This window comes from Fusarium redolens (assembly GCF_020744475.1).
Source record: "Fusarium redolens strain MPI-CAGE-AT-0023 chromosome Unknown BKA55scaffold_8, whole genome shotgun sequence".
NCBI classification, from domain to species: domain Eukaryota; kingdom Fungi; phylum Ascomycota; class Sordariomycetes; order Hypocreales; family Nectriaceae; genus Fusarium; species Fusarium redolens.
In genome coordinates, this window is record NW_025763671.1 from 489976 (window position 1) to 516750 (window position 26775).

Consider the following 26775-nt stretch of genomic DNA (forward strand, 5'->3'; position numbering starts at 1 on the left):
ATTCTCGCCTTGCTAGACCTCATAGTTCTCTTGTACTTCTATATTATACAATGCTTAGATACAATCTATACTTGGGGTGATATACAATTGACATGGTAATGTCACCATCATCTACTCATTCATCATACAGCCTTAAGTCGTACAAAATCCAACCATGATAGGGCTCAGCTGATTGCAGCTCTCTTTTCAGCTTTGACCTTCTTCTTGGCACCCTTCATACTTCTTCGCGGTCGGCTCCTCTTGTGCTCTGGCAATACACGAGGCTTGTTATGTAACCATCCTTGGATAGGCTGACGGGAGCCAATGAAACGCCCCTCGGGACTAAAGACATCGACTGCAGGCCAGCCAGGTTCTATCGCAGGCTCAGGCTCCTTGCGCCTCTTCACCTCCGAAGTTCCTGCATCTATTCGCTGAGCCCTCATGGCTGCAAAAGGATCAGACGCATCCAACTGCTTCGGCTTGACCCTTTCGTCGAATCTGGGCTGTTGGTCTGGAAATACCTTCATAGCAACATCCTGGGCGCGGACTTGAGCAACAAGCTCGACATAGCCAACGCCCTCGATGAGGATGTCTGTCGATAACACTCGGAAAGGCAGCCTGTCGACATTCAAACCAATCGCATTCTTCCGTGTAAGAGGGCCAGCTCGTTTTCTGGTAACGTCGTGAGACAGCTTAAATATTCCAGCATGCTTCATTTTGTCTCCGATTCCAGGAAGCATAATACTTGGTACGCCGATAGACTCTCTTGTCTGCTCCTGGAAAGCAATAGCTTTCTCAGTCTGAGTGAGATGCTCCTCCAAGGGTGTAAAGTTGTATGCCAGGAAGACCAAGCCGGGGTTCTTTGGTGTGATGCGAATGAGACCTCCTCCCAGTACGAGGGACTTGCCAGGCGTCATTGAAATCTGTTCAGGCACAATGCGCTTCTTCATGATCAACGATTGACGGCACTCCTCCTTCACAAACAAGTCCAGGTCGCTCCGTGCCAAACCAGGAAGGTCGATTAATTCGCCTTTTCCGTTTCCGAAAGGTACCCGAATTGGGGATGCGGTTGTGCCAGGGAGTGAGGATACCAGAGGCATGTCGGGATAGTTCTGGGCCGGCTGAGGGGGCGGAAGCAATTCCCCAACATCTACATCTTGCTCTCCAACCTGTTTGGCATATATTGATTCCGCGCTGACACTATCCCGAGGATATGTTGATACTGATGTCCTCCCAGCCTCCTTGCTTGGCCCCATTCTGCCCTTTGGATAGACAGCCTCAAAGAGCTGACTTTTGCCCACGTTGACCTTTCCAACCATCCACCCCGCACCGCCGCGCTGCCAGATATCTTCTCTAACCTCTGTGCACCACCAAGCACGTTTTGCGCTAACACATCGGACATTGCCAAGACGAACCCTGCCTCCAAGTCGGCCGAGAGCATCTCGTAGCACTTCGCGAAGGTAGGGCATCATTGAGTCCACAATCTCTTTCGTAGGGCCAAGAAGATCGCCACGAGTGATGATAAAACTCAGTTCTGTCTTGCGATCATTCTGGTACTTGCCCGATCGTGATCTTCGATTGCGCGTCCTGATTGGAATGTCGCCTAGGAGAACATTGAGTCGAGGGATGAGCGACATGGGGAAGTCGGCAGCATCGATAACATGATAAATGTGATTATACTTGTGCGGCGATTCCTCGATGGTTTCGCGCAAGGACTCAACGGTGGGATGGAACATAGCAACCTTTGCTGTGTCGCTTGAGGTGCTGTAGTGCTGTAAATTGTGACATCGATCGCAGACAGGTTGTTTATCTTGGGGCGGTGATTCTTTCAAAATGTTAGTTTGTATATGGTTTGTAATAAGAGAGTTAGAGACATACTCGGAGCAATATGACCCTCTTTCTCAGCTCCAGTTACTAAGAGAGAGGGATCTAGGCCAAGAGCTTCCAGCTGGCTTGGGTCTAAACTTTTGAGAACATCATCGACAACTCCATCTTCCTGGCTTGCTGTATGCTGACGCTCGAAAGCCTTCGGATTCAACCACCTCTTAACTCTTTTGCTCTCAGGGTCGAAATAGCCCAGCATTTGAGGATCACTCGTTTGCGTAAAGGCACCACATCCCGTGCAATTTAATGGCAAGTGTCTCTTGGGAACCTCAAGGCCCGAAGGAGAAGAATTTTCGGTTGTTGTGGTTGGCGCATCTTGAGTTGTCGTCGCTTCGGTGTGATTGAGTCGTCGAGTATATAAGGGAGTTCGTAAAGGCGTCGCTTTTGGTGTTCTATGAAATCGACTTGAAGCTCCAACGGCCGGACATAAAAATAAAGGAACACTCGATGAAGCAGATGCTTCACCGATACTGAGAGCCCGGTTGATCCATCGAGCTGACAATACGCGGTGCATTGCGTTGTTTTTATGGTGAAGAAACGAATTCGGGTTGTCGCAACTAAAAATGTTGGACTTACACAGATTATCCTAAAAATTTCCTAGGAAATCATAGCTTTGTTAGCCTCCACTATAAGTCAAAGTGGGCATGCACTGGACCCCACCAGCGTGTTCGGGTCAACGCTCGGCCCGCAGCCTCGAGCACAGCGTTTCCCTCTGGGCAGCGGTTTATGATTTTCTGGGCCTAGAGCCGTCGACTTTTTGAGGCATTGCGACCACGGAACTGGTTCGACTCTGAAGAGACTCTTGCGCACCTTTATAGATTAAAGGTCTGCGCAGTTCAAGATGAGGTCTCTCGGTGAGCGTTTCAACAAGCTTCGCGCTGTAAGTCAATCCTCAGGGTTCGGGTCTCAAGGACGTGGCTGACAGTTAAAATAGAAGGTAGATATCTCTCCCATAAACGACGACCTACGATCCATTGCTCACGATTGAATCAGCTCATTTCCTTAAGATGCGGCCCGGGCGCAGCAATCCTTCCTCCAGAGGTGACCAGAATACATATGGACTTTGCCACGAGCTTTAAGAACGGTCATATGGGCGCCAAGTTAGTCCATATATCAAAGTCGCCTGCATATCAACTAATACACCAAAAAACAGAAAGTTCTGGCGTGAGAACCTCCCACGATTAAAGTACCATAACCCCTCAGTTCCTATGATCGTCAACCGTCACAGCCGGAACAACAGGAAGCCCACACTCTCTATCTATCTCCGCAAACCCGACGCCTCAACTCCCGCACCCGCTACCCGTTCCCAGCCCGCCTCATCACGCAATAACATGTCCAAGGCCACACCACCGGACGCTGACGAGAAGATTATTACCGTCGATATGACCGAGAAACACTCCTCTCACATTCTCGAATACGTACTTGCCGAGACCCGTGCTGTCCCCATCAAACCTACGAAGGAGGAGATTCGTGAACTGCAGGAGTTGGACGCCATGGCCAGACAAGCCGAGGTCGACCGAGCACGTATGAGGAGCCTACGTGAGGAGAAGAAGCGCGAGGAGGACATGCTGAAGCGAGCCCGGGCTGCTGGCGGTGTTGCCGAGGAGGAGGATTTGTAAAAAGGCTTGGAATAAAAGACAACGACGATGCTGTACAATAAATGTGTATTACCGAATGCCACATATCTGGCAAGTGTACTAGTTGGAAATTTAAAAAGTACCACTACCTTCTGCTTGGAGTTCTACATTGGTTGGTGAACGAATTGTTGGGCTGTCGCACGTATACAACGTATATTTCAAATGTTGAAGAATTGTGTTTCTCCATAGAATCTCTTATAGACAAACAATTTCAGTTTCTAATTGCACCTTGCCAGGTCCTGTATATAGATATACACTCCCAAAACCCCTTGAACTACCTATCAAAACTCCGTATATGAAATGAATACTTGCTCGTAATTTCATCAAGTGTACCATTCACTTTATGCCAAAGCCCTCACTTCCATGAACGGCAGTCCACAATAACTTCTCTAACCTTTCTTTTGACTTGTATCGTGAAAGAGATAGCATGTTGAAGCACGTTCGAGCAATTGGGAACCTGCCTTCATCCTCACCGAGGCAGGATATCTTAATCGGTAGTACAGCTGCACCCATAGCGGGAATTCGATCACTGCCAGTGATAAACAGGAGTAGTTTCCGTTGATCTTGAGATGTCGCCGCTTGAAATGTCTCCCAGAACCAGTCAATAACGGGCTCGGAGCCATCTGGCTTTTTGTTTCCCCAATTATCGTATTCAGCGACTCCCCTTAACGAGTTGATATCAAGCGCTCCATCTGAGCCTCGTACAAGGAGTTCAATCTCTTCTGGCCTAAATAGAGACAGAGCATTGCCTCCACATACAGTGTAGAAACCTCGTTTGAAGGGTTCGAACTGTCTCGTTACAGACACATCGATTATGTGCCGCACATAGAGGTCCACGTATTCTCGACGGTTGCTGTTTGTGACAGGGATGCGTTCGCCTCCAGGGCAAAGGGGAACCTGCACCTGAGTACCGTATTTATCCATATCGATAACGAAATCGAGACAGAAGGTTTCTTCCACATTGCCTTCGTATTCTAGCAACTGCCGTAATCCTCGAGCCAGTCGAGGCCGGTATTCCGCAAGGTCTTCGAGGGTATAACGCATGGGAGGTTTTGGGTGAGCCGATGCCCCTATGCCGTGTGTTGGAGCAGATGCAATTAGTTTTCGAAATGCAAAAGGAGGGAGGGCCACATCCAGAATAGTCGAGTTGTATATAGCAAGTCCCATCACGACTCCGACCAAGAAGAACTGATCGGAGGTTTCAAAAGCGTTCGGGTTGAAATAGCAATACTGAGAATCCTCGTCATAAAGAAAGAGGCCTATCGAGAGTCAGCAGGGCCCTAGGCCCTATTTCTGTAGGGCAATTCAACTTACCATGGTCGGGATTAAAAACTTCTCTGACTAGCAGTAAAAACCACTCTTTCCGTAGACCGCCCGCATCTACTCCCTCCTCGCCACTAAAGGTAATACGAAGACCCTTTTTGATATCCTCGCTCCCACTTCCAATCACCTCACTGACAGCTTTTAGACTATCATCCACCAGGCAATCTCGGCGAACACTTAATTCGAGGAACTGATTGATAGCCTTGCGACTCATGATGCTATCAAAAAAGGCGTCACGGGCTTTGCTCTGCATCTGGCGACGAGCATCGTGCTCGAGAATATGGTTCTTGGCCCATATGCTCAGAAGGAATGGGTACTGGCAGAACGTGAACTTGCTCCTACGAGCTTCCCAATTCTCAAAGTCTGCAACTAAGTCAGTGTAGTCGATCATTGAATTGTAAAAGTCGCTCGTTGGCAAGATTTGTCCGTGAGAATGAACATTGGAATGACCCTCAGCCGAACCTGAAGGGGCTTCTTCATTTCTCCGGCTGTGTGGTAAGTTATTGGCAGCAAAGAGGAGCGCCAAGACCCGCGAAGAAGCTCTAATTTGCCAATCTTCGGCATACATGATTTTCTTTTCAGGCTCCTTGGCCTTCTTTGACGAGTTTGCGCGGTTGATCTCATCATAAAGGTAAGCCCCTGAGCGCCCTTCTTGCATTTGCGGTATCAGGCCAGCTGTGATGTCAACTTTCACTTCTTGCTTCTTTCCACTCTGTCGGATCATCCGATATGTCAAGAAGCCGGATGCTAACTCTTTGGTACGAATGAAGCGAGAAGGGTGATGTCTCGCAAACCAGGTGATCAACTGGTTATGGCATTCAGGCGACGAATTGGATACTAAACCCACTATGCGCTTGATGATGCCAGAATGTTGCCCAGATAAAGGTCCAGATTCAGGGGTGCTGGCTTTTCTCGGCTGTATTGACCTTGGGCCAGAAGGCAAGTTTTTGTCGAATTGTAGAATTCCCCGAAACAGTGTTTCATGTTCGTGTAGTAGTGGGTTTTCTAAGATGATTAGGAGAAACCTCAAATCTGCTGGATCCTTCAATGGCCTTCCAGGTCTCTTTAGGAGCATTTCTGTTGCTTTAAGGAGAACACGCCGAGCATGTTCTTGGCCCTGTAGAAGTTCCCGCTCCAGTAATTGCAATTCTCGTTGAGAAGGTGTTAGAAAACCCCCTCCTTCACACATCTCCTCGTAAGTCGCAAACCATCCCTCAGCAGGATTCACGATAGTAGTGTACCATTCTATGAGATCGCCCCAGCTCATTTGCGGTGTCTTCGTGTTGACCGGCGCGCTTGAGAAACTTCGTTCCACTCGGTTTGTCGACGGTCGTCGTGGCCGAGAGTCTTCTTGGTTTCCCATCCACCAGGTCCCATTCTCGGCAAAGTCACCTAGGAGTAGCAACTTGGGATCAAGATCGCATGATCCATCTTCAAACTGAGGAATACCTCGATCCTCTCGCGGCTCACGAGCAGCATGATTCCCCGAAGGCTCGCGACGATGCGCTCTCTGTTCACGAGGCTCACTGGGTGGCATAGGCTTCCGACGGGTCGATTCGCTTCTACATCTAATGGGCTGGCGATGGGTATGCGTTAGGAATGAGGAGTTAATGCATTCAAATGAGCCAAAGCAGGCTACGATGTAGTCCTCCAAAGCCTTGAATATCCTTTTTGGGTCACCCTCAGGTCGATCTGGCGATTTACGTTGCTCGTTTGGCCCGTCTTGCAATATCTTACGCACTGGAGGTCTTTCGGTGTAAGAAGAAGAGAAGGATCGCATTGGCGTAGGGTTCGGCCGGGCGGGATTCGACCGTAGTGTCGGCTCCTCATCGAACGCATAATGAGACACTTGTATGGTAGGGGACTTGGATGAAAGCGCTGTTTCCTGTCTAGAATCGACCGGCGCAGGGGTTTGACCAGCAGCCTGCATGCGGCTGCTAAATGACAACTTGCTCTGCGACGGTGGTCGTGGCGGCGCCTCAGTGGGAGGTTTAGGAATTGGATGTAACTTCTTGGACAGGAAGGATTGTATCGATTGTTGAACCAGTCGCTTTGTCTGTTCGGTCGAGATATGTGGAGCTGTACTTTTATTAGTGATTGTCGTCCTCCTTTTGCCTTTATTCTTACCTCGAGTTGGACCAGACTTGGAGGGACCCTGACCCGCATCTCGACGCGACTTCGAGCCATCATGATCTGCGCTCAGAGGCTCCAAATCGTTGACTGTAGTACAAATCGTGCATTTGAACACCTTGAGCTCCCTTGGCCATCGTACTAGCGAGCCGCATGTCATGCAGTTGCCTGTCGCAAAATCCTTACTTCCTACAGGGCCATTTCGAGTATGCGAAGGATTTCGAGCGTGTGTCTTTGGCGCCTGTCGAGGCATTGCCGTGTCATCATCTGCAAAACCCAGGTCAGGCGGAGGTGCGCCGACCGAGTTCTGCCTCTTTTTCTTGCCGCTGAAAAGAGAAGGGAAAGGCTGGCTCATAGAGCGCGTGTGCTGGGGCCGACGAGGTTTTGATGGAGGTCGCGAGGGATGCAAATCAGACTCGTCGGAGCTGGAATCGGCGTTGGCATTGGAGAAGGATAACTGGAGGCGATTCCCGTTTGATGTATTCGGTAGATGCGTCGAGTAAAGCGCAGGTAATGTGGTAGGCGTATGCAATGCCGTATTGTGAATTCGACTGATGAGGTCACCGTCAGAGTTGTTGTTGGGTTGAGACCCACGACGACTCGACCAGGGAGCCATTTCTAGGGAAGTTACTAAGGATTCAGGGAGGCGATCTCGTGCAAGTCACGAGACACTTGTTGAGATAATATTCTGCAACTTTTGGAGAATGGTTTGGAGGAAGGAAAAGGATTGAAACAGAGTTTAAACGTCTTTTGTCAGTCAAGCATGATGGACATGATCCAAAGTCAGCATGTTCCAAACTGGAGTTGACGCCAGCAGCAGACAAGTCCAGTTCAGCTCGGCGAAGTCAGCCAAACAGACCCATGCTTTGTCCTCTTAGGCACCCAATCTCTCAAGGGGATGGAGGAAGAGAAAGATCGAGATTTGGTTAACGAGGCTGTGAAACAATGCAATGAACGATGAGTGATGGGTGTAGCTCAAGCCGTGGCTGCGGTTGGTGAAACAAGCCCGGTTTGTACGTACATAGATAGTGTTGATGAGTAAAGAAAGATATTAGGATCGGATCCAATACCATGTTTAGTCTATGAAACCAAATGGCCGTAATAAATCGTATGCAACGCGCGGCCGCCGGATTTTGAGTTCCTGATTATCTTGGCCCATTTTGTTCTGACGAATTCATCAAAGGCCCTTACTTTTTCCCTTGTCTCCTTAGACGTCTCCGCGACACCCGGAAATTTTGGGCTTTGAACTCCAATTGAATATCGCCTGTAAACGCCGAGAAGCAGGGGTTTGACGAGAGGCTTGACGGATACGGGCATTACCAGGGCTTCCCAGCAAACGTGGAGTTCCTGGCGGCCAGTGAGGAATGGAGAGGACGAAATATGAGATTCAGGTGTTTATCAGCTCCTCTTTCACCGCAATAGGAAACGTGAGTATCCTGCCTTTTTACAGGTTTAACAGGTGAGTGTATCTTTTTTAAGACCTCGTATTATGTTAGTGGTTGGCTTCTTTTAACCCGGTCCAATAATCGTGAAGCTAATGACCGCATCTGGGTTTAAATGCTGTGTTGCTATATTTTGTATCGTTACCGCTGTAACAACCCAAGTTTGAGAATGCAATGCAAATGCAACATAATTATCTCTCAAGAGAATTCTCATTAACAGAAACTTCGCAGTCTCTATGGAGACACTGTCCTCCAATTTGATGAACAAAAGAGATAAATCGAAACCCGTCTTCAAAGGATGGATTCCACTGTCTCCAGTTGGGTCCCCGCAAACGGTCCATGTCTTTGATGGTAGACGCCAGCGGCCGAAGCCGGCTCTTTTTATGGAAGCCTCCCGTCGTCAAGGCTGTTGAAGTTAATGGCAGTGGAGGTTTCATATGCAAGACACAATCGACATTATGGACTCATACTTAACTGAGGGCTCTTATCTTTTTCAAGAATTACAAAGAAAATGTCATCTGAATCTATAAGGAAACGAATTGTTATCAAGGCTTGGTCACCTCGACAAATCATTGGAGGTAATTCCCACCTTTGGCCTTCAATCGATCGCCAACCCTGAAACTGCAAATCTTACGACCTTTTTATTATACATCCTGACTTCATGCCAATGGATGTCAACACAAATTGTCCATATTTAGGTCAGATCCATATTCAAGAGACCCAGTATCAAATCCGTATCGCCAAGGGACGGTTTCCCGAAGCGTATATCAGCACCACAATATCTCCACGCATTTCGGTTCCAGTTCAACGGCGACATCAATCTCTCTTATCGTCTCACTGAGCCATGACTTCTCGTTCGCTTCCACGCCGACTCCAACAAGTCTGATTCTGTTTGAGACCACAACCCCATCTCGTGTTGTTCCATGTAGAGTGAGTTCACTCTGGCCTGTGGCAATGTTCAGTTCGCCTTTCAGCTCTGCTAATGTTTCACTGTGGCCATTTCGAAGCTCGAAAATACAACTACCATGGTCAAGTTCGACAGGGCCTGAGAAACTCAAGCTGAATACGATTGTCACGTCATGACCTAAGCGCGAAAGCTTCTTGACTGCCATCCTAGGTCCTCCAATAGCCTTGAGTGGCATATCGAGACGGAGGTTGCATATAGACGAAGTACCAAGTGCTCTCACTGTGCAGTTGTTGCTTTCGACTTGGAGGCTGGTTGCGTCGTCGACTATGATGCTCCGAATAAAGGCACAGTAGTTCGTATAGTTGGTAATTTCGATACGCTGTTCCTGAACAACAAAGTTTGTGCCACAGAAACTCGTCTGGGTTTGAGGTAACTTGATACGTCCGAATACGCTCCCGTCAAAGGATAGTGATGCCTCCGTTGTGATGATGGCGCTAGAGATCGTTCCTGTCCCAAACATGCGGCCCTCGATAACAAGATTGAAGGAGCTAAAGCATTAATTAGCCATATCATAAACGGAGGGTGTTGCGCTCACTCTTCAGTAGCATTGCTGATCTTAAATCGAGTGATTTCAAGCTTTGCAAAGTCCAGCAAGTGCTGTACAATAGCACCCACAATTCCCAAGGGTGAACAAGGTGACCTTCTATTACGGTTTCCAGAATCAAGAGCCATTCGGGCATATTCTTTGAAGAGAGGAGAGTTAGAGATAATCATAGAGGGCAGTTTGCTCCGGATGACGATTCTTAGGATCCTTGGCTGGTAAGTTGCAGAACTGATAGCAAGTGGAGGAACTGCGAAAGAATCCAAAAGGTAATAGAAAATTGAAGGTTAATACTGTTTATTTATGCGACGATGTTGCGCTTAGGAGTCCATTGCATGCCCAAGCGTCAGATATAAGTGTTTGGCAGATGTAAGCACTGCTTAATAAAGATTCAGGACGTGCACAAATCGAGGCAGTCTTTATATTATGCAGATGTAACTTGTAGCAGCTCCCTTGATTAATTTCGGTCAAAATATGATTACCTGCATACAGATATCTGACTGTATGCGCATCGCCATCCATAAGTCATGCTCACTGCTGAGGGCGAAGGCGCGTAAAGATATAATCACCAGTATGCGTTGCTGACATAAGACCAACTGGACAGAATCATTTAGTTCTTATTGTATTTTGCACCCGTTGACAAGGCTTGTTGGGTCAGCCTTCATGTAAGCTTAGAGTTATAATTGGGTATGTTCTTATTGTGTCTGTTGCTGACCACAACACACTTAAGTTAAAACATGCAGAATTCCGTCTTCTTATCCAGAACGTTTCCTCAAAAGTGCTAGCAATACGCATACTAAGTGGAAGTATTTGAAAAGGTTATAAAAGTAGTATGGTGTGGGCGTTCTTAAGCTGGCAGTCTCTGATAATAACTACCTATATCTGTTCTCAAAAATTGCACTGGTCAATGGACCGCTGAGAGCTACAAACTTGCTACAAGAACACTATTTTTTCCTTATACCAATGTCGATTGCTTGGTTGTTCGGTCTCTATAATTCCCAGTATGGATATAAAGAGTGTTGTGCCTGAAGGGGATCTGAATGAAGAGGAAGATGTTAGCAGTTATATTCAAGTACCCAAAAGCTAATTTGACTCTTCACGCATGTCTTCTTACCCTCCGCTTATATGTCATACATCAGGGCTTTGATGTATGAGGCATGAAGAGGGTATTGCAACAGAAGTCTCCGACAACTGCACTTCTGCGTAATGCAAAAGCATGTCTTTCAGCAATGATCTTATCACAGAGTGATTCTCATTCAGTATATCAGCTAGATTACCCTAATCGTCTCAGCCCTTGGCTTAAAGCAAAACAAATACATCGGGCCATGGCAATGGCAACTGAACGCACCAGGAAAGGAGCATGTATTTAGATTAGCACAATCGCCTCCCATCAAATCCGATCAATGAAAGGCGTGTCAATGATACGTAGGCGTTCCGAGCTATATTGACATATGTGAGTGACCAGAGACCAAGCTCTCCTTACTTGATTTCATTGATTGGGACCCTGCGATATGCTGGTAGTTGACTGAGATGCTCCAATAACAATTTTAATATCACTGACGTAACCATTGATTTGCGCCTCATATCATAGAGATCCGTTCCGTGCTTCCTCCAAAAGCTATCCCAGGCCTATTATGGTGCGCTATTGGTACGACATCAGGTCCTCGGTCCAGCTTTCAGAACGGCGCATCTCAGGTAGGATCCTTCTGAGCCATCAGAGCCAGATTAAGATATCAAATAGCCATAAGATCACAATCAATTGCACAGCAGAGCAGGAGTTTGGATTGGCGGCACGGATCGTTCATTCAGACGTGCCTCGGTGGGCGTTTGGCATAAACATAGTGGTCTCGTCTCACATCACTGAAAAGATTGACGTCTTCACGAATCTCCCGAGCAATTATCTCGTTTTGACGGCGGCAAACATTGACCCTGATGCAAATGATTCCGAGGTTCTAAAACCCTCAAACTCCCACGGTGTCCCCCACGCAACGCAACCCAGTCACACGAGCGAAACCCATGGTAGAAATTGCCCTCCATTTTTTTATGAGTACATGCCGATACCCTTCGAAATGCATCTCATTCGTGACCACCTAAAGGAAATGGGTTCGTTTAAGAAGGGGGAGCAGCGCCACGTCCACGGCCAAAACCACCACGGCTGTATCAGTTGTTAGCAATTCGTCCCATATCCATCAACATCGAAGGTCAACTCACAACTGAGGAGCGAACTCGCCGGGAGCACCACCCTCCTTGCCCTCGCCAGCATCCCTTCGTCGGTATCCACCCTCACGGTCACCTCGGTCACCACCACGGCCACGGCCGAAAGGTCGTCGCTCGCGCTCACCCTCGCCGAGCATGCCGCGGGGAGGAGCGTGCGATCGTTGTTGCTTGATGTGGGTAGCGGGAACGATCTCAGCGGGGAGGTGAAGCCATTCGCGAAGGTAGTCGAGACCCTCGGGGGTCAGGGTGTAGTAGTAGTATTGCCAAGAGAACTGGGTCTTGACATAGCCGCGAGAGTTGAGCGACTGCAGAGCCTTGATGACGAACAGGTTCTTGGTGTCGATATCAGGGTGCTTGGGAAGGTTGAAGTCCTTCTGGGCGACGAGAACACCCTCGCGGAAGAGGTACTGCCGGGAAACTGTTAGTTATGTGCGCTGTGATTTTGTGTCTTCTTCTCCGCCGTCGTCGTTGTGCAGAGCAGCTCGGTGAATGTATTGGTTATTACCTCGTGGATCTTCTTGCGGTCGGCCTTGGGAATCAACATCGTGGCGGTATTTGCTGCTCGTCGGAAGGGTCGATGTTGGAAGGTGGCAGTTTAGGAGGGACAAAGGCGAGATCTCAAAATGATAACTTTTGTGGGCGGAAACCCTACTAGAAATGTGCTGTAGCGAAGTGGGGTGGAGAAGGCTTCAATTTGTGGCTGATTTCACGTGATGAGGACGACTCTGCTGTGGCTGACGCTAGAGGTGTGGCAGTCGGAAGGGCCCGCTTATCTGCAAGGTGCAGGCCGTCTGCATGACAACCAAAGCAGCGTCGAATCTTTGCGACAGGCCTTCTCAATCATTCATCACGGCGTCCTCCACTGTTTCCAAACTCAATACATCCCATACCATGTCTCCCCGAAACGTGAACGTGTTGGTCACTAGCTTTGCTGGTCTAGGACTACCACCGACCCTCGTTCTTCCTCTATCACCATCGACAACAGTTACAGAACTGCGCGAACGCATAGACGATCGACTCCCAACGACTCAGTCAAGACTCATTCTCACCACACTATCCAACAAGCAACTTCCAGCCTCATCAGACTCTCCCATCTCCAACTATCTATCCACTGTCGACGATGAATTTCTTTCCTTGCGACTCGCTGTTCCCCTTTGTGGTGGCAAAGGTGGTTTCGGATCTCAACTGCGAGCCGCAGGTGGTCGCATGTCCTCTCGCAAAAAGAAGAGCCAAGAGGACCACGGATCTAGCCGAAATCTGGATGGGCGACGACTGCGTACTGTAAATGAGGCTAAGGCTTTGGCCGAGTATCTAGCTATCAAGCCCGAGATGGAGAAGAAGGAGAAAGAGAAGCGCCGTGAACGTTGGGAACAAATCGTTCAAATGTCGGAGCAGAAGGAGGCTGAGATTAAGTCAGGCAGCAGGAGCCGCCTCGACGGTCAGTGGGTTGAGGACAAGGAAGAGAGCAGTGAGCGAACCCGAGAGGCTGTTCTAGCTGCTATGAAGGCTGGTAACTACAAAGACAACTTGCTTGGCATATCTCACGATTCAGGCTCTACACAACCGAGCAACGACCAATCCGGTTCAGATGAGGACAAGGGTACATCGTCAGAGCAATCAACGCCGCCACCCATCGAAGAAGCCAAGGCCGACAAGGGCAAGGGCAAGGGCAAAGCTACGGCATTTTTTGGATTCGATGAGGACGATGAATTTATGAGTTCAGACGATGAGGGTGAGGAAAAGTGATGGGTGTGGTCAACATGATCATGAAAGGGGATTGGCCGTTACGACTTATACTGGCCAATCGCAATAGCTATTTTTTGGATTACGGAGTATGGAATCATGGAGTATTATCGGGAAGATGAATTACCAGCGCTTTTGCATGAGCCTCACATAGCTAAAATGATATCAATAATCTCATTCGACACTCTATGACTCAAGACTCGAGACGTCATCACAATGCGGAAAGCCAACATTCAAAACACAACAGTCAATATTTGAGGTTAGCTTTTAAAGCAACTTCACAAATGATACAATTGCAGTGTGTCTGCTCTGACTCTTCTAACAACATCCACTAATCCGTATCTACGGGGTCGGCTTAAGCGTCGAGCTTGACGGGGAAGTTTCCGGCCTCTGCGCAATGCGTTAGTCTTAGTTCGAGATCAATTACAACCACTGAGGTTCAACATACCGCGCTGCTCGTCCCAACGCTGATACCAGCCGGAGGGGCAGAGGGATCGGTAAGACAGCCAGAACTAGACGTCAATTAGCACGGACGTCGCGGGTGGGAGTGATACTCGAGAACTCGTACCTGGCGGCAGGGCGCAAAGTCCTCACCCTTGGCAAGAATGCACTTGTGGTAATCGACGTAGTTTTGCCAGCAGTGCTTGGTCTGGTTCTGGTTGGGGAAACGAGCGTCAGTGCCTAAGAGGTGTTAGATCGAATCGTGGTAATCGATATGAGTGCAATTGAGTATCGTCGCTGGGGTCGCGTAATCGCAGTTTGTCGTCGAAGAGTGAAATCGGTGGTAGTTATGGTGGTGGTCGAGGGATTCGTGCTTACCAGCTGCGTAGAAGTGTTAGCCTCGGAGTCAAATCAGGTCATTTTTTCGAGCCCGCAGCGGCAGTACCAACAGCGGGATTATCAGGGAAGCAAGCATTTAACATACCAGTGACAAACTTGAAAGGCTTGGTGACAAGCTCCTGACCGTCGTCCGACATTGTGAATAGTTTGGAGAGGAATTGACTTGGAGGAGGGGAGATTCTTCTGGGGGTCAATGACGGCGAGTATGGAGCTCGGTGCGTTTTGGATGGAGAGGTTGAGTAGGTATCCAATGCGTCGACGTTAGTAGAATGGATGGGTTGTCGGCTCGAATCAAATCAGGTGGTTCGATTTCCTTCCGGGAGAGCTCAGTGTGTGCCTCAGGCTACCTCGGGCCAATGGCGTATGGCGTAAGGCACCCATCTGGACTGGTGGGCCTGCCAGGCTCTAGCAATTGCACATCAGCAGATGTTCGTTCGCTCGGCCAACTCCAAACACTCCTTCCAAGGCCGATAACCTCCAATTGAACCATCACCTCTGGACTTGATTCCTTAGACCCTCCCCACTCACTCCAAGATGCGTTCTACTGCTGCTCTTCGAATGTTCAGGCAGACGCCTCGCATGTTGCGACCCGTCCCCGTGAGTATCTCCAATTCTTTGCGATGGTCTGAGGGAACGAGCTCTTTAGTCCTCGGCTCAGTATGACATCAATTGCTGACCCAGCTTCGTGTTATAGAAAGAGGACCAGGCTGGTACGTAATGCTAGAAGTTCCCGACGATGCTTAATCGAACGACTCGATACTGCAAATACGGATGCGAAACTATCTCAATTGGCCTTAATACTGACAGAATCCAAGGCCACACCGTCTCTCAGCGTCTCCGAAAGCTCAAGCAGATCCCTCCTGAGCTGTACCCCCTCGGTAAACCACCACGACTCAATTGAACCATGTCTGTGTCTAATATCTATATCTAGCTGTCGTCGTTGGCTTCGCTCTCGGCGCTGCCGGCTACTCCATCTCTCGCAAGTTCATCGTCGATAAGAACCTCCGTCTGGCCCGACAGGGTCCTGCTGGCCGCCACGATGCTGGCCACGGTGAGGGTGAGAGTGAGGGTCACTAAATATAGCACAAAGATAGGGATGCTGTTGGGGAAATGAAACTGTTTGTATGTCCACATGTCCTCGGAAGGACAGTACTGTACATTTCAGATGAGTGCGGTAGCAAGGAAACCCATCAGGTATAAAATCTGAATATTCTCGGCGATGATATATACATATATCTCATCCTTACCCGCCAGTGACCGTGAATCCAATGCCTCGAACGCCTTCGCTATGCCGGCAATAAACCCAATAACAAATCTCCAACTTTTATCCTTATTCGGGTTTTGGTCCTGCAACGTCGAGTTGTTCCAATCCTTGCATAGGGTCAGGACCAGCATCTGGCACTGTTCCTTCATCATCTGCCGCATGCTCAGCCAACCATCCTTCCTGTAGATCACGTTAGTTTGATTGCCAATTGTTTCGATTATAACATACCTTCTCCCAGATAGCTGTTTTGCTACCAAGTCCATCCTCTGCGCTTTTGGGTGCCTTGGCCTGTGATACCTTGAGGACCTTTCCGAACAACTCCGATTGATCCATATTATCAATGGCCTCTTTTGCATCCGCTGCGTCTTCGAACTCGACATAGGCGAATCCTCTGTGTGCCTCTGTAGAGTTTGGCGCATCGGGCTTTGGTACTTTGACCTCGACAATCTCACCAAATGGGATGAAAGCGTCGAGCACATGACTCTGAGTTGCCATTTGAGATAGCCCGCCTACATAGACAGTGGCTTTCCATCGAGCTGCGTCTGACATTTTTGAATTGATATATGTGCTTTCAATGATTGTAAGAAGAATTAATGGTGTTAACGTAAGCCTGTAAGCCCTTGAAGTTGAACTCATACCATTCACTCAAGGTGCTCCAGTAATTGAGAGGTTCTGTGCTTATCACGTGATCATTAGAGTCTCTAGATCTTGACTTACAGCATTTGGCTTCTGGCTGTTTCACGCTCATACTTACCATCTCAGGCAGAGTATTAAGATAAATGGTGTATAATATCCGTAAAGACATCCCCCAAGAAATAGTTCTCAGTTTTTATGACGGGCAGCTTTTAATATCAAAGCTTATGCTATCCTTTAGAGGTCCTGTAAGTCGATAGAGTCCAAAACATCGGCAGTTGATGATTATCTAGATACCGACTGACCTTCAGACTCCCGCACTTTTGCCATGAAATATTTTATCCGTCATATAGGCATACTTATATTACCGGCTTCTCTCAACTCGTTCCCCTCCTATAGGCGTCATACTCGAAGTTGATCAAGCTCTCTCTTCACGTGACAACCAGCCCCACCTTCTGGACATCTCAGGAGGCACGGACGTGGCCACAGGGAGCTCAGGACTCAGGAGCAACCTAACTAACGGGGGGAGCCCGCCAGCCTGCAATCTGGCATCATACCTCCCACTCCCACTACAGAACACACCTCCACCGACCTCGCCCTGCTTCGTTCTCCTTTTTGAAGCATTACTGCGGGCAGAGGTGACGATTCATTGAGAACTGTATGGAGTTTTCTCAGCTGAAATTGCACATTTTCTTGTCTTTTTAACTCGTCTTATTATATCGAAACATCATCCTGAGCTGGTACCATCGTCGCATTAGTCCCTAAACTCCCCACCATCACCATCATGGTGCGCCTTCGAGAGATTCCACGAACGGCCGCCTTCGCCTGGTCACCGGGTGCTGGCAAGCCAATTCTAGTCACTGGTACTCGTGCTGGAGCTGTCGATGTCGATTTCTCAGACGAGAGCAAGCTTGAACTCTGGGATCTTGCTCTGGATGATCAACAACAAGGTCTCGAACTACAACCTGTCGCTAGCATCAGCACCGACGCTAGGTAGATACTCAAGAATGCGCTTTGGAAACCCCCATGTTCTGATCAACACTTCAGGTTTTACGATGTTGCATGGGGTCCTCCCAACGAGGATCACCCTATGGGTATCATTGCTGGTGCCCTTGAGAACGGCTCCCTAGACCTCTGGGATGCTGAGAAACTTATTGCTGGAGAGTCTGATGCTCTGATTTCCCAAACATCAAAACATAGTGGCCCGATCAAGACACTTGAATTCAACCCCCTGAAGCCTCAAATTCTGGCCACAGCTGGCGCCAAAGGAGAGCTTTTCATCTACGATGTCAACGATATTGCCAACCCCTTCCGACTAGGCAATGCTGCTGCCCGATCAGACGATATCGAATGCCTTGCATGGAACCAAAAGGTCTCACACATTCTCGCCACGGGTGGAAACGGTGGATTTGTCACTGTCTGGGACTTGAAGACTAAGAAGGCTTCTCTAACACTCAACAACAACCGAAAGGCTGTTAGTTCCATTGCCTGGGACCCCAACAACTCGACAAAGCTCCTGACAGCCACTCCTGACGACAATTCCCCTGTCATCCTTCTATGGAACCTACGAAACTCCAATGCTCCCGAGAGGACACTTCAAGGTCACGAGTCTGGTATTCTATCCCTGTCTTGGTGCCAGCAAGACGCCGACCTCTTGTTGTCGTCGGGCAAGGATAACCGTACCATCGTGTGGAACCCCAGTACTGGCGAGCGATATGGTGAACTGCCAGAGGTGACGAATTGGACTTTCCTCACCCGTTTTAACCCTCACAACCCCAACCTTTCGGCGACTGCCAGCTTCGACGGCAAGATCACGGTGCAGACTCTCCAAAACACTAACCCTGATACTACTAAGGCCGCGGCCGAGAAGAACCTTGATGATGAGGATTTCTTCCGTGCTGCTCAGGATCAGCCTCAAGATGCCTCTTGGTCATTGGCCAAGGCTCCCACCTGGTTCGAGAGACCGGTGGGTGCTTCATTTGGCTTTGGTGGAAAGATTGTCGTGTTCAAGCCCAATGCTACTCAGCCTGGACAAAAGCGTTCATCGAAGATTTTGATCACCAACTTCTCCGTTGATTCTGATATTTCTACCGCTACCCAAAAGTTTCAAGAGGATATCGCTTCTGGCAAGATCTCTGAGATCTGTGCAGACCGGGTTGAGCACGCCAAGACTGATGAAGAGAAGGCTGACTGGAAAGTGATGGAGACTCTTGTTGGCGAGAACCCTCGTAGCAAAATTGTCGAATATCTCGGCTTCAACAAGGATGACCTCACCAATGGCAGTGCCGAAGAGACATCTGAAGTTCAAGATGATGAGGAAACCAAGACCTCAAATGAGGACGCCGAAGACAAGAAGAAGAAGCGAGTCTCGAGCTTCTTTGATGGTGCTGAGGGCGATGGTGACGACTTCTTGTCAAATCTCGCCGCTACGAAGGGTGCTAAGACCGATAACCCCTTCCATCTTTTCAGTGACTCTGATACCACAGTTGAGAAGAACATCACCACTGCTCTGATGTTGGGCAACTTTTCCAAGGCAACTGAACTTTGCCTCAAGGAGGACCGTTTCGCCGACGCATTCTTGATCGCCAACTGTGGAGGCCAAGAACTTGTTGACAAGGTTCAAGCTGCGTACCTGTCCCGCAAGAGCGGTATGCCAAGTTACATGCGTCTGCTTGGCTCTGTTATCACTAAGAACCTCTGGGATGTGGTCTACAACGCCGATTTAGAGAACTGGAAGGAGACTATGGCTATAATCTGTACATTTTCCGACCCTAACGAGTTCTCTGACCTCTGTGAAGCGCTCGGCGACCGGATCAACGAGGAGGGTGATCGAAAGGACGCTTCATTCTGCTACCTTGTTGGATCAAAGCTCGAGAAGGTGGTGTCTATCTGGGCTGACGAGTTTGATGAGGCTGAGCAGGCTGGATTGAAGGAGGAGTCTGAAGATTCTACATTCTCAGTTCATGCCAGAACTCTGCAAAATTTCATCGAGAAGGTGACCGTCTTCCGTCACGCCACCAAATTCCAGGATAACGAGACAAGTTTGACCTCGGATTGGAAGCTTTCAGTTCTGTACGACAAGTACACCCAGTACGCAGATATTCTGGCTGGTCACGGTCAGCTAGAGACCGCTCAGAAGTACCTCGATCTCCTCCCTTCCAACTATCCTGCGGCGGAATTGGCAAGGAACCGTGTACGCCTTGCTACCAAGAAGCCTTCTGCTCAACCCACGTCCCGAGTGCCAGCCTCATCGAGCCGGACATCGTCCAGGCTTCAGCCTGCTGTTGGCTACCAACCTCCTCAACCAGCACCTGTGGTTGGCACTGTGCCTGGTTCTGTCCCAGCTAACCCTTACAGCAACATTGCCCCAAGCCCGGCTGCTCCTCGATCAACTGGGTCGCCAGCACAGCAATATCAGCCCCCCTCAAACCCTTATCAACCACAGAACAGTTATGCTCCTCCTGCGCAAACTGGATATGGAGCGCCCAGTGGTTATCAGCCGGGTTACGGTGCTCCCGCCCCCCTGGCCCCCCCACCGATGAGCGGTCCTCCTCGAAACACAACACCTTCATCAATGACACCTGCAGCCAAGATGAAGAATATGGACAACTGGAATGATGTTCCTCTTGTCACTAAAGCACCCCCGGCGCGCAGGACCACGCCCAGTGTCCAGCCTATCACGTCTCCTTTCCCTGGTCAACAAGGCACAGGTGTAGCTCCTCCACCTCCTGGTGCGTCTCCTTTTGGACAGCGAACTGGCTCGACTCCCCCTCCGCCACCTCCCAAAGGATCAGCACCACCTCGGGTTCAGTCACCCCTGGCAGCTCCTCCACAAAGCTTCCAGGCTCCTCCCCCTCCTGCTGCCAGTAGCCATAACCCATATGCGCCCCCTCCCCCTGCTGCCGGTGCGATCCCCCCACCAATGCCCAATGTTGTTCCTCGAACAGCATCGCCATACAATGCTCCTCCAGCAGGAGGGCCTCCCACTAACCGATATGCTCCCACTCCTGTAGCACAGCAGCAGCAGTACAACCAACCCCCAGGGTCTGTACCCCCTCCTGGAGCCGCAAGTCGTCCTCCTCCGGCTGGGTCATTTGGAGTCCCTCCTCAGCAGTCGACGCCTCATAACCAGTATGCTCCCTCTCCATATGGTGCCCCTCCTGCTCAACATTCTGCGCCCCCCACTGGACCTCCTCCGACTGGGCCTCCTCCCATGAGCCGACCTGGACCTCCTGGTGGACCTCCCGCGGCCTCCTCTCCAAAGCCAACTCCTCCTCCACCCCAGGCGTCAGCCCCTCCAAAGGCCAGACATCCTGCGGGTGACCGATCGCATATTCCGCCTAATGCCCAGCGTTTGGTAGACATCCTAGACCAGGATATGCAACGGGTTGCATCCAAGGCTCCTGCGACATTTGCGCCCCAAGTCAAGGACACGCAGAAGCGACTCGGCTTGCTCTTTGACCACCTTAACAACGAGGAACTTGTCAAGCCTGATACAATTGCACAGCTTACCGAGCTTGCCAATGCTATTGAGGCCAAGAATTACGAAGGTGCACACAAGCTACAGGTTGAGCTTCAGCGAGACAAGACCGAGGAGTGTGGCAACTGGATGGTAAGTTTTCCTTGTGTCATAACTCGGTTACAATGTTAACTCACTCAACAATAGGTCGGTGTCAAGCGATTGATTAGCATGAGCAAGGCTACTCCGTGAGCAAGACTTTTTTTTAGCATAACATGACTTGTTGTGCCTTGCTCATGGATCACGTATGAAGGGTTGCGGATGTGATGTTGAATAGCTTAGCGCATGATGCGTGCATGATTGGGGATGAAGATCATGAAGACACCCACCCACGCCGAGGGTTTAGTAGATAGAAAAGTAAATGACGAGGTTATTATGTGTCTGTCTGATCATGATCTTGCCAGGGCTCTAAAACTTTGGTAATGTGTTATCTCGAATAGTACTTCGTCATCAACCATCAAACCCTCGACCCAGTTTCCCTAGTTTCATACAAACCTGAACTTCAATGTGAGGTCCATTAAGAAGATATTATTATTCCAAATAAATTTTGAAGGGAGATATATGTACAAAATCATGGTTCGAAAACATAGCAACACGTGCAAAATAGAATGCTATTTATGAGTCAAATGAGAATGTCAGGCATGGCCATACAAGGAGGAAGAAAGCTCCAGGGTATATGACTTGTATTAACTTGCCCTATATCACGGCCAGTTGTCATCCCCGCCAAAGCTCCAGCACTCCACTTAATGAAAGTACCACATCATCGTCACCAGAGCCCATCAACACCAATACCTCCATATCGACCCCAAATAGACATCTCCTAATAACTGCGAAATCATGTCAGAGACAACGCAAAGTCCTGAGGATGCTGCTACTCAGCGAGCTGCTGAACAAGCACGTCTTCGCAAGGAGCGTCGTGAAGCCAAGCTCAAGGCTGGGGGTTCTGCGAGGTTGAACAAGATTACTGGTCTTGGGGGTCGTGTCCCAGGAGGTTCGATTCAGTTGTTCCATAAAACTCCAGCTGCAGAGTTGCTAACTTTCTTTCATAGAATCAGAACCTACCACTGCGTCTACTACCGCGACTGACGCCCCGACACCAGCACCAGCACCAGCGCCCGCTGCTTCAGCATCCTCTGCATCTGCCACCACCGATCATGCCGACCCGGAAGAAATCGATATCTCAGATCACTATTACGAGCCTAAGCGGACTGCTACTCCACGAACGAATGCACCTGAAACCACAGAACCCGCCATCTCAGAGGATCAGCTGCGGCAGATGATGCTTGGCTTCGAGCGTGGTAATGGCAGTGGCACCGCTAGTCCTGCGCCTGGAGGAGCGGAGGAAGATCCCATGATGAAGATGATGTCCCAGCTGATGGCTGGTGCTGGTCTTCCTGCTGGCTCAATGCCTCCTTTTCCCGGTATGCCAGGCATGGCACCCGGTCAAGGACCCCCCGTACCGCCCACAGCCATCCGTAATAGCGCCTCTACAAACCTCTGGCGCCTCCTCCACGCCCTCGTAGCTCTTGGCCTGGGCTTCTACATCGTCATACTCACCCCTTTCACCGGTAGCAAGATCGAGCGTGAGCGTGCCGCCCTTGCAGGCACGACACCCGCGGATCCGCTTATCGCAGCTGCTGAGCCTGAGCTTGAGACGGAACTGGAGCACCGCAAAAAGCTGTTCTTTTGGACATTTGCCACAGCCGAGTCGCTGCTACTCACAACTCGCTTCTTTCTTGATAGGAAAGGCAGCCCCCCTTCTGGCATTGTAGGCACTGTGGTGCAATTCTTGCCCCAGCCTGCCAAGGGCTATGTTGAGGTTGTGATGCGTTATGGACAGATCTTCACCACAGTGAGGAGTGATATGCTGGCATGTATTTTTGTGTTGGGAGCGGTTGCTTGGTTTAAGGGGTAATGAGCTCAGTAGCGTCTAGACACATTGCAGTTGAATTATCATATTACATTACATGCATGGCCTTGTGGCCAAATATCGTCGTATCGGTCAATAATTATACATTAGAATTCAAGTACTATTCTATACAATGTTGCTCTATAATACACATTGGTTATACCAAGAAAAGAAAGAAGTGATTAGAAAGGCCAAAATAGAGGTCCCCATTCCTGATGTATGCCGAGCCAGCTCGTCTACTTACTGAGAACCATCTTTAGCAGTTTTCCAAAGACACCCCTCACTCTATCGGGGTTCTCTGCCACGCACGTAAAGACAACGGCAGTACTGGCGGCGAATACAAGTCGCTCTCGCCACTCCTTGTCCAATGAATATCGTCGAGGAAGAACAGTGGCCAAGGCGCGAGGGGCGACGAAGAGCGCAATATCCTTTCGTCGGCTTTCTGTCTCAATCATGATACTCCAACCACACAGAAAACAACCCGTGCCAACACAGATTCCACTGTCCATGTTCTGACGACGCTCAATGGTTGTGCCTCCAGGAAGCCGGGGTCCGATGCGTGTACGACTTAGACAGACCCCATAGTAGAAGAGCGTGATGAAGGTCGCGAGGAAACTAGAGGAACGGCAAGATGAGATTATGGCTCGACGTAGAGCTTTGCGAGAGGGGTTTCGAAGAGCGAGTGCGAGTGTCAGGGGCAAGTACGTAGCCATTGACCACTTCCAGGCACGAAAGAAGCGGCTTACAGCATGGTACTCGCATGAAGGCCCGCTCGACATGTGGACCATCTGGCAAGGTATGGGAACAACTACCGCAGGATCTCCCCAGGCAAGTGGCCACTGGTAGTCCACACACATGCCTTGAAGGAGATGTGCCTGACCGGTCTCCTTGCCGTACTGAAACTCGCCTGAATGGCACCGCCGAAGGGCTTCAATGAGTCTCAAGTCCACGGAAGCTGCCGAAGTGATCCATTTGTTGTAGCTGCGGGGCAGACGGTTGGAATGATAGAACCAAGCCCACATAACAAGGCCTGATGAAGCTGCAAAGACAAGGGGGTCAACAAATTTGGAGACGAATCGTTCAGCCTTGGGAAGGTGTCAGTAACTATGGATATCTGATAATCATGATCAGGTGATTTTCATGGTCTAATTACCTTGGACCACTTGTTGGAGGCCAAACGACGGGCCTTGTGCCTTGCCCACAGATCACCAACAAGGACATCGAGAGCTCGAGTGACGGCAAACAGGGTTAGATCCATTGTCCGACCAGCGAACTTGACTGTTTGAGGCTCGGTATTATGGGCCGAGCCCTCTTTCGGTGGTACAGTTTCGGTATACGCTCGGCCCTCGTATGAGTGCAGCAGCCGCAGGCCAAACCAGGCAGCAAGGAATGTTGACAACCATCTTGCAAGTCTGGGACGATTGTTTAGCAAGGAACATCATGATTCATTAGAGTGAAACTGAAGGCCTACCTCAAACGACCTGCCTCGCTGAGCCCCCTTGCGGTTTTCTCTAGAATGCTTTTCAAAGGTTCCTTTCGGCGTATTAGCTAACGGCATATCAAAGTAACATTAACGTTCCTGTGAGTTCTGACAGCCAAGGACAAGGCGACAAATGTCAGAAAAACTAGGCGAATTTCTTGAACTGGTCGAGGTCCATCATGAGTAGGTTGACTTACCTTCAATAGAGTAGTGCCACCAGCCAGTATGGCACAAAACGTTGGGAACCGCTGCGGATTGAAGCCTGTCCTCACTATGTGTGCCGCAGAGCTGACGAATGAGCTATCGTCAAGGTCCGGGGCAAGTTGGTTGGCTAGTTTCCTCCTTCTCTTAGCAACGTGCTGTAACACTAATGTCAACAGCCGGGGAGCCACGGCAGATGCATAGCCCAAGAGATAGGCGCGAATCAAAGGGCGTAGGATCTCGGGAATGGGATCGAGCCTCAGGGGCCCTTTACGGGCAGGTCGCACATCAATTGCAGGCATAGCCATGCTGCTCCAGCATAAGAGATGTCGAACAATATCCCGAAGCAGGGCTACGGCACCTGCTACCGGTGGCACTCAGAAGGTGGGTATCTGACAAGATGATCGCGGGGATCCTGACTGTGTATGAGCGGTCAATAACGGATCTACCCCTGCAAAGTATAATGGATAGAGAAAAAGGTGGTGTAAAGATAATCGAAAAGGGGAGGTCGGCGGTTTGGAGTAGCGGGGGGATATGTCAACATCATGCAACGTATGAGTATCACAGAGGATAGATGACAGAATTTGACGGCAAAGGCGGCAAAGATATCTGGGCTTTTGTTCAGATAAAATGAACAGTCAGGAGATTGATATGATAACTCTCTCCTTGAAGTCGATAAAAAAATGTGGGGATTCATCGCCGAGCTCTCACTTTGAGCCTCGGCTTGATATTCAAGATGTCGCGTGTGAATATGCAACATGGCAAGCATGGATCGTATGTACTCCTGCAGGAAATAGACCGAGGGATACGTAAATGATCTACCTTGACAGGTCGTAGATCATAACGCCCCTGCCAAGGCTATAGGCAGTGTAGCGTAGCGCAACCGCCGCATGGTGATGGAGTTGCAGATGAGAGAAGTCAATACGTGGGATTGTGAAACTAACCTATCACGACAGAAACTATTATTCTTTGAGTAACAGATCCGTGAGGGTGAGAGTATGAAACAGCCTAGAAAATATTCAAGAGAGGATTAAGCTCAAAAGTACTCGTGGCAGATTATACGGATAGTGCCCGAATTGGAGGGCTGATGATGCTGCTGCTGACGTTGGTGACGACGATGACCTGAGAGTTCAGGGGTTCAGCTAAACCAAAGTCGAGAACCGGTCAATCTGGGCCTGGGCACGGTAGTTGAGAACAGATTTAGACATGAGACGTTCCAGATTTTTACTGTAACGGCTGCTGAACAGATCCGGGTCGTTCGTAGTAACGGTAGGTATTTTAGGTGTGAGATTAAGTAACAGCTGAGTGAGGTTATCGCTAACGTTAACATCTGTAGGTACAGCAATTTGCATGTGGTCAAAGGAACGCCCCACTATCTGTCCGTAATTCTGGGGTACAGGGATAGCCAGCTGCTGCATTAGGAAAAGGGGCATGTGCACGAGATGGGTCCGGTACGTAAATTTTACTTTATAAGGCCGAACAATTTGAGAATCCTTCAGTTGACAGCCAGAATTAGATTTTTTCTTTTTCTATCTCTTGCAAATGGTCATCACTTCAAGACCAAGGAAGAGGAAAGAGAGACACAGTCCAGAAACCATTGATACAGATCTCTTACTAATTAGTACAATCTTGACAGTTACATGCCTTATCTTACGTCCAAGCCAGTTGGTCCAGTTCCGAATTCCAAGTGACATAGATTCACACGTGGAAATGAAATTGTTCTCGAAAAACAAAACAACCTGCGGCAGGGAAGCCCCACGACGAATTTCGGGGCTCTAACAAGTTTCGGCTCTTCTTCCTGGCCTGATTTCCCACAAGAAGCATGATTTCAGTTGGCATCTTTCCTTTCCAGGGAGGTCTTATATCAACCCTGGTAAGCCCTGAATATCATGCTGGCACGGGCCGACCGTGGTCACAAGTCAATGTGAAAAAGTCTTTGTCACTTGAGAGAACAAAGGCGCATGTGCTTAAGCTTGTGGTTGAGGCTATGCTGGCTGATCCAGACAATGCAATATTGTTGGTCCAGCCTCATCGTGTTGCTGACTACAGGTGAGTAAAACGAGTCA

The 26775-nt window shown here is 49.3% G+C and overlaps 12 protein-coding genes across 12 annotated transcripts; 5 read left to right on the top strand and 7 right to left on the bottom strand.

Annotated features, from left to right (window-relative positions):
- Positions 1 to 164: 164 nt before the first annotated feature.
- On the bottom strand, positions 165 to 2062 carry BKA55DRAFT_594044 (uncharacterized protein; the record flags this gene model as incomplete). The annotated part of the gene is made up of 2 exons (XM_046195621.1): positions 165 to 1804; positions 1858 to 2062. 2 exons carry the CDS (start codon positions 2060 to 2062, stop codon positions 165 to 167), a joined length of 1845 nt encoding a protein of 614 aa, XP_046049113.1.
- A 543-nt stretch (positions 2063 to 2605) lies between these two features.
- Positions 2606 to 3708, top strand: BKA55DRAFT_567966 (uncharacterized protein). Its single transcript, XM_046192778.1, has 3 exons — positions 2606 to 2743; positions 2857 to 2963; positions 3017 to 3708. Exons 1-3 carry the CDS (start codon positions 2705 to 2707, stop codon positions 3480 to 3482), a joined length of 612 nt encoding a protein of 203 aa, XP_046049114.1. The 5' UTR covers positions 2606 to 2704; the 3' UTR covers positions 3483 to 3708.
- A 128-nt stretch (positions 3709 to 3836) lies between these two features.
- On the bottom strand, positions 3837 to 7569 carry BKA55DRAFT_512015 (uncharacterized protein; the record flags this gene model as incomplete). Its single annotated transcript, XM_046187764.1, has 3 exons — positions 3837 to 4759; positions 4815 to 6902; positions 6951 to 7569. The coding sequence occupies 3 exons, from the start codon at positions 7567 to 7569 to the stop codon at positions 3837 to 3839; spliced, it is 3630 nt and encodes a 1209-aa protein (XP_046049115.1).
- Positions 7570 to 8997: 1428 nt separating this feature from the next.
- On the bottom strand, positions 8998 to 10223 carry BKA55DRAFT_362461 (uncharacterized protein). Its single transcript, XM_046185860.1, has 2 exons — positions 9898 to 10223; positions 8998 to 9850 (listed from the first exon to the last, which is right to left on the bottom strand). Exons 1-2 carry the CDS (start codon positions 10074 to 10076, stop codon positions 9163 to 9165), a joined length of 867 nt encoding a protein of 288 aa, XP_046049116.1. The 5' UTR covers positions 10077 to 10223; the 3' UTR covers positions 8998 to 9162.
- A 1789-nt stretch (positions 10224 to 12012) lies between these two features.
- On the bottom strand, positions 12013 to 12664 carry BKA55DRAFT_511441 (Plectin/S10 domain-containing protein; the record flags this gene model as incomplete). The annotated part of the gene is made up of 3 exons (XM_046187708.1): positions 12013 to 12058; positions 12115 to 12527; positions 12626 to 12664. 3 exons carry the CDS (start codon positions 12662 to 12664, stop codon positions 12013 to 12015), a joined length of 498 nt encoding a protein of 165 aa, XP_046049117.1.
- A 253-nt stretch (positions 12665 to 12917) lies between these two features.
- On the top strand, positions 12918 to 14034 carry BKA55DRAFT_567973 (telomere stability and silencing-domain-containing protein). The gene has a single exon (XM_046192779.1). The coding sequence runs from the start codon at positions 13012 to 13014 to the stop codon at positions 13864 to 13866; it is 855 nt and encodes a 284-aa protein (XP_046049118.1). The 5' UTR covers positions 12918 to 13011; the 3' UTR covers positions 13867 to 14034.
- BKA55DRAFT_567975 (cytochrome c oxidase, subunit VIb) lies at positions 14035 to 14973 on the bottom strand. Its single transcript, XM_046192780.1, is given in 5 exon segments — positions 14035 to 14253; positions 14312 to 14375; positions 14432 to 14544; positions 14774 to 14778; positions 14791 to 14973. The coding sequence occupies 5 exon segments, from the start codon at positions 14838 to 14840 to the stop codon at positions 14219 to 14221; spliced, it is 267 nt and encodes an 88-aa protein (XP_046049119.1). The 5' UTR covers positions 14841 to 14973; the 3' UTR covers positions 14035 to 14218.
- Positions 14974 to 15114: 141 nt separating this feature from the next.
- On the top strand, positions 15115 to 15925 carry BKA55DRAFT_567982 (uncharacterized protein). The gene is made up of 4 exons (XM_046192781.1): positions 15115 to 15300; positions 15398 to 15413; positions 15519 to 15581; positions 15635 to 15925. The coding sequence occupies exons 1-4, from the start codon at positions 15238 to 15240 to the stop codon at positions 15778 to 15780; spliced, it is 288 nt and encodes a 95-aa protein (XP_046049120.1). The 5' UTR covers positions 15115 to 15237; the 3' UTR covers positions 15781 to 15925.
- Positions 15926 to 16589, bottom strand: BKA55DRAFT_567983 (uncharacterized protein). The gene is made up of 2 exons (XM_046192782.1): positions 16196 to 16589; positions 15926 to 16147 (listed from the first exon to the last, which is right to left on the bottom strand). Exons 1-2 carry the CDS (start codon positions 16514 to 16516, stop codon positions 16034 to 16036), a joined length of 435 nt encoding a protein of 144 aa, XP_046049121.1. The 5' UTR covers positions 16517 to 16589; the 3' UTR covers positions 15926 to 16033.
- Positions 16590 to 17384: 795 nt separating this feature from the next.
- Positions 17385 to 21311, top strand: BKA55DRAFT_690042 (uncharacterized protein; the record flags this gene model as incomplete). The annotated part of the gene is made up of 3 exons (XM_046199437.1): positions 17385 to 17593; positions 17648 to 21212; positions 21267 to 21311. The coding sequence occupies 3 exons, from the start codon at positions 17385 to 17387 to the stop codon at positions 21309 to 21311; spliced, it is 3819 nt and encodes a 1272-aa protein (XP_046049122.1).
- Positions 21312 to 21956: 645 nt separating this feature from the next.
- Positions 21957 to 23034, top strand: BKA55DRAFT_539378 (uncharacterized protein; the record flags this gene model as incomplete). The annotated part of the gene is made up of 2 exons (XM_046190127.1): positions 21957 to 22110; positions 22169 to 23034. 2 exons carry the CDS (start codon positions 21957 to 21959, stop codon positions 23032 to 23034), a joined length of 1020 nt encoding a protein of 339 aa, XP_046049123.1.
- A 230-nt stretch (positions 23035 to 23264) lies between these two features.
- On the bottom strand, positions 23265 to 25017 carry BKA55DRAFT_594047 (uncharacterized protein; the record flags this gene model as incomplete). The annotated part of the gene is made up of 4 exons (XM_046195622.1): positions 23265 to 24113; positions 24182 to 24440; positions 24500 to 24576; positions 24781 to 25017. 4 exons carry the CDS (start codon positions 25015 to 25017, stop codon positions 23265 to 23267), a joined length of 1422 nt encoding a protein of 473 aa, XP_046049124.1.
- Between the last annotated feature and the right edge of the window lie 1758 nt (positions 25018 to 26775).

Coding starts and splice junctions, on each gene's coding strand:
- BKA55DRAFT_567982 (XM_046192781.1), top strand. CDS start 15,238: ATGCGTTCTACTGCTGCTCTTCGAATGTTCAGGCAGACGCCTCGCATG. Junction 15,582..15,634: donor TCCTGAGCTGTACCCCCTCG/GTAAACCACCAC, acceptor ATCTATATCTAG/CTGTCGTCGTTGGCTTCGCT.
- BKA55DRAFT_567983 (XM_046192782.1), bottom strand. CDS start 16,516: ATGTCAGACGCAGCTCGATGGAAAGCCACTGTCTATGTAGGCGGGCTA. Junction 16,148..16,195: donor AAACAGCTATCTGGGAGAAG/GTATGTTATAAT, acceptor CGTGATCTACAG/GAAGGATGGTTGGCTGAGCA.
- BKA55DRAFT_362461 (XM_046185860.1), bottom strand. CDS start 10,076: ATGATTATCTCTAACTCTCCTCTCTTCAAAGAATATGCCCGAATGGCT. Junction 9,851..9,897: donor ATCAGCAATGCTACTGAAGA/GTGAGCGCAACA, acceptor TTAATGCTTTAG/CTCCTTCAATCTTGTTATCG.
- BKA55DRAFT_567975 (XM_046192780.1), bottom strand. CDS start 14,840: ATGTCGGACGACGGTCAGGAGCTTGTCACCAAGCCTTTCAAGTTTGTC. Junction 14,376..14,431: donor ACTTTGCGCCCTGCCGCCAG/GTACGAGTTCTC, acceptor ATTGACGTCTAG/TTCTGGCTGTCTTACCGATC. Junction 14,254..14,311: donor GCGTTGGGACGAGCAGCGCG/GTATGTTGAACC, acceptor CGCATTGCGCAG/AGGCCGGAAACTTCCCCGTC.
- BKA55DRAFT_567966 (XM_046192778.1), top strand. CDS start 2,705: ATGAGGTCTCTCGGTGAGCGTTTCAACAAGCTTCGCGCT. Junction 2,744..2,856: donor GTTTCAACAAGCTTCGCGCT/GTAAGTCAATCC, acceptor CGATTGAATCAG/CTCATTTCCTTAAGATGCGG. Junction 2,964..3,016: donor AACGGTCATATGGGCGCCAA/GTTAGTCCATAT, acceptor ACCAAAAAACAG/AAAGTTCTGGCGTGAGAACC.
- BKA55DRAFT_567973 (XM_046192779.1), top strand. CDS start 13,012: ATGTCTCCCCGAAACGTGAACGTGTTGGTCACTAGCTTTGCTGGTCTA.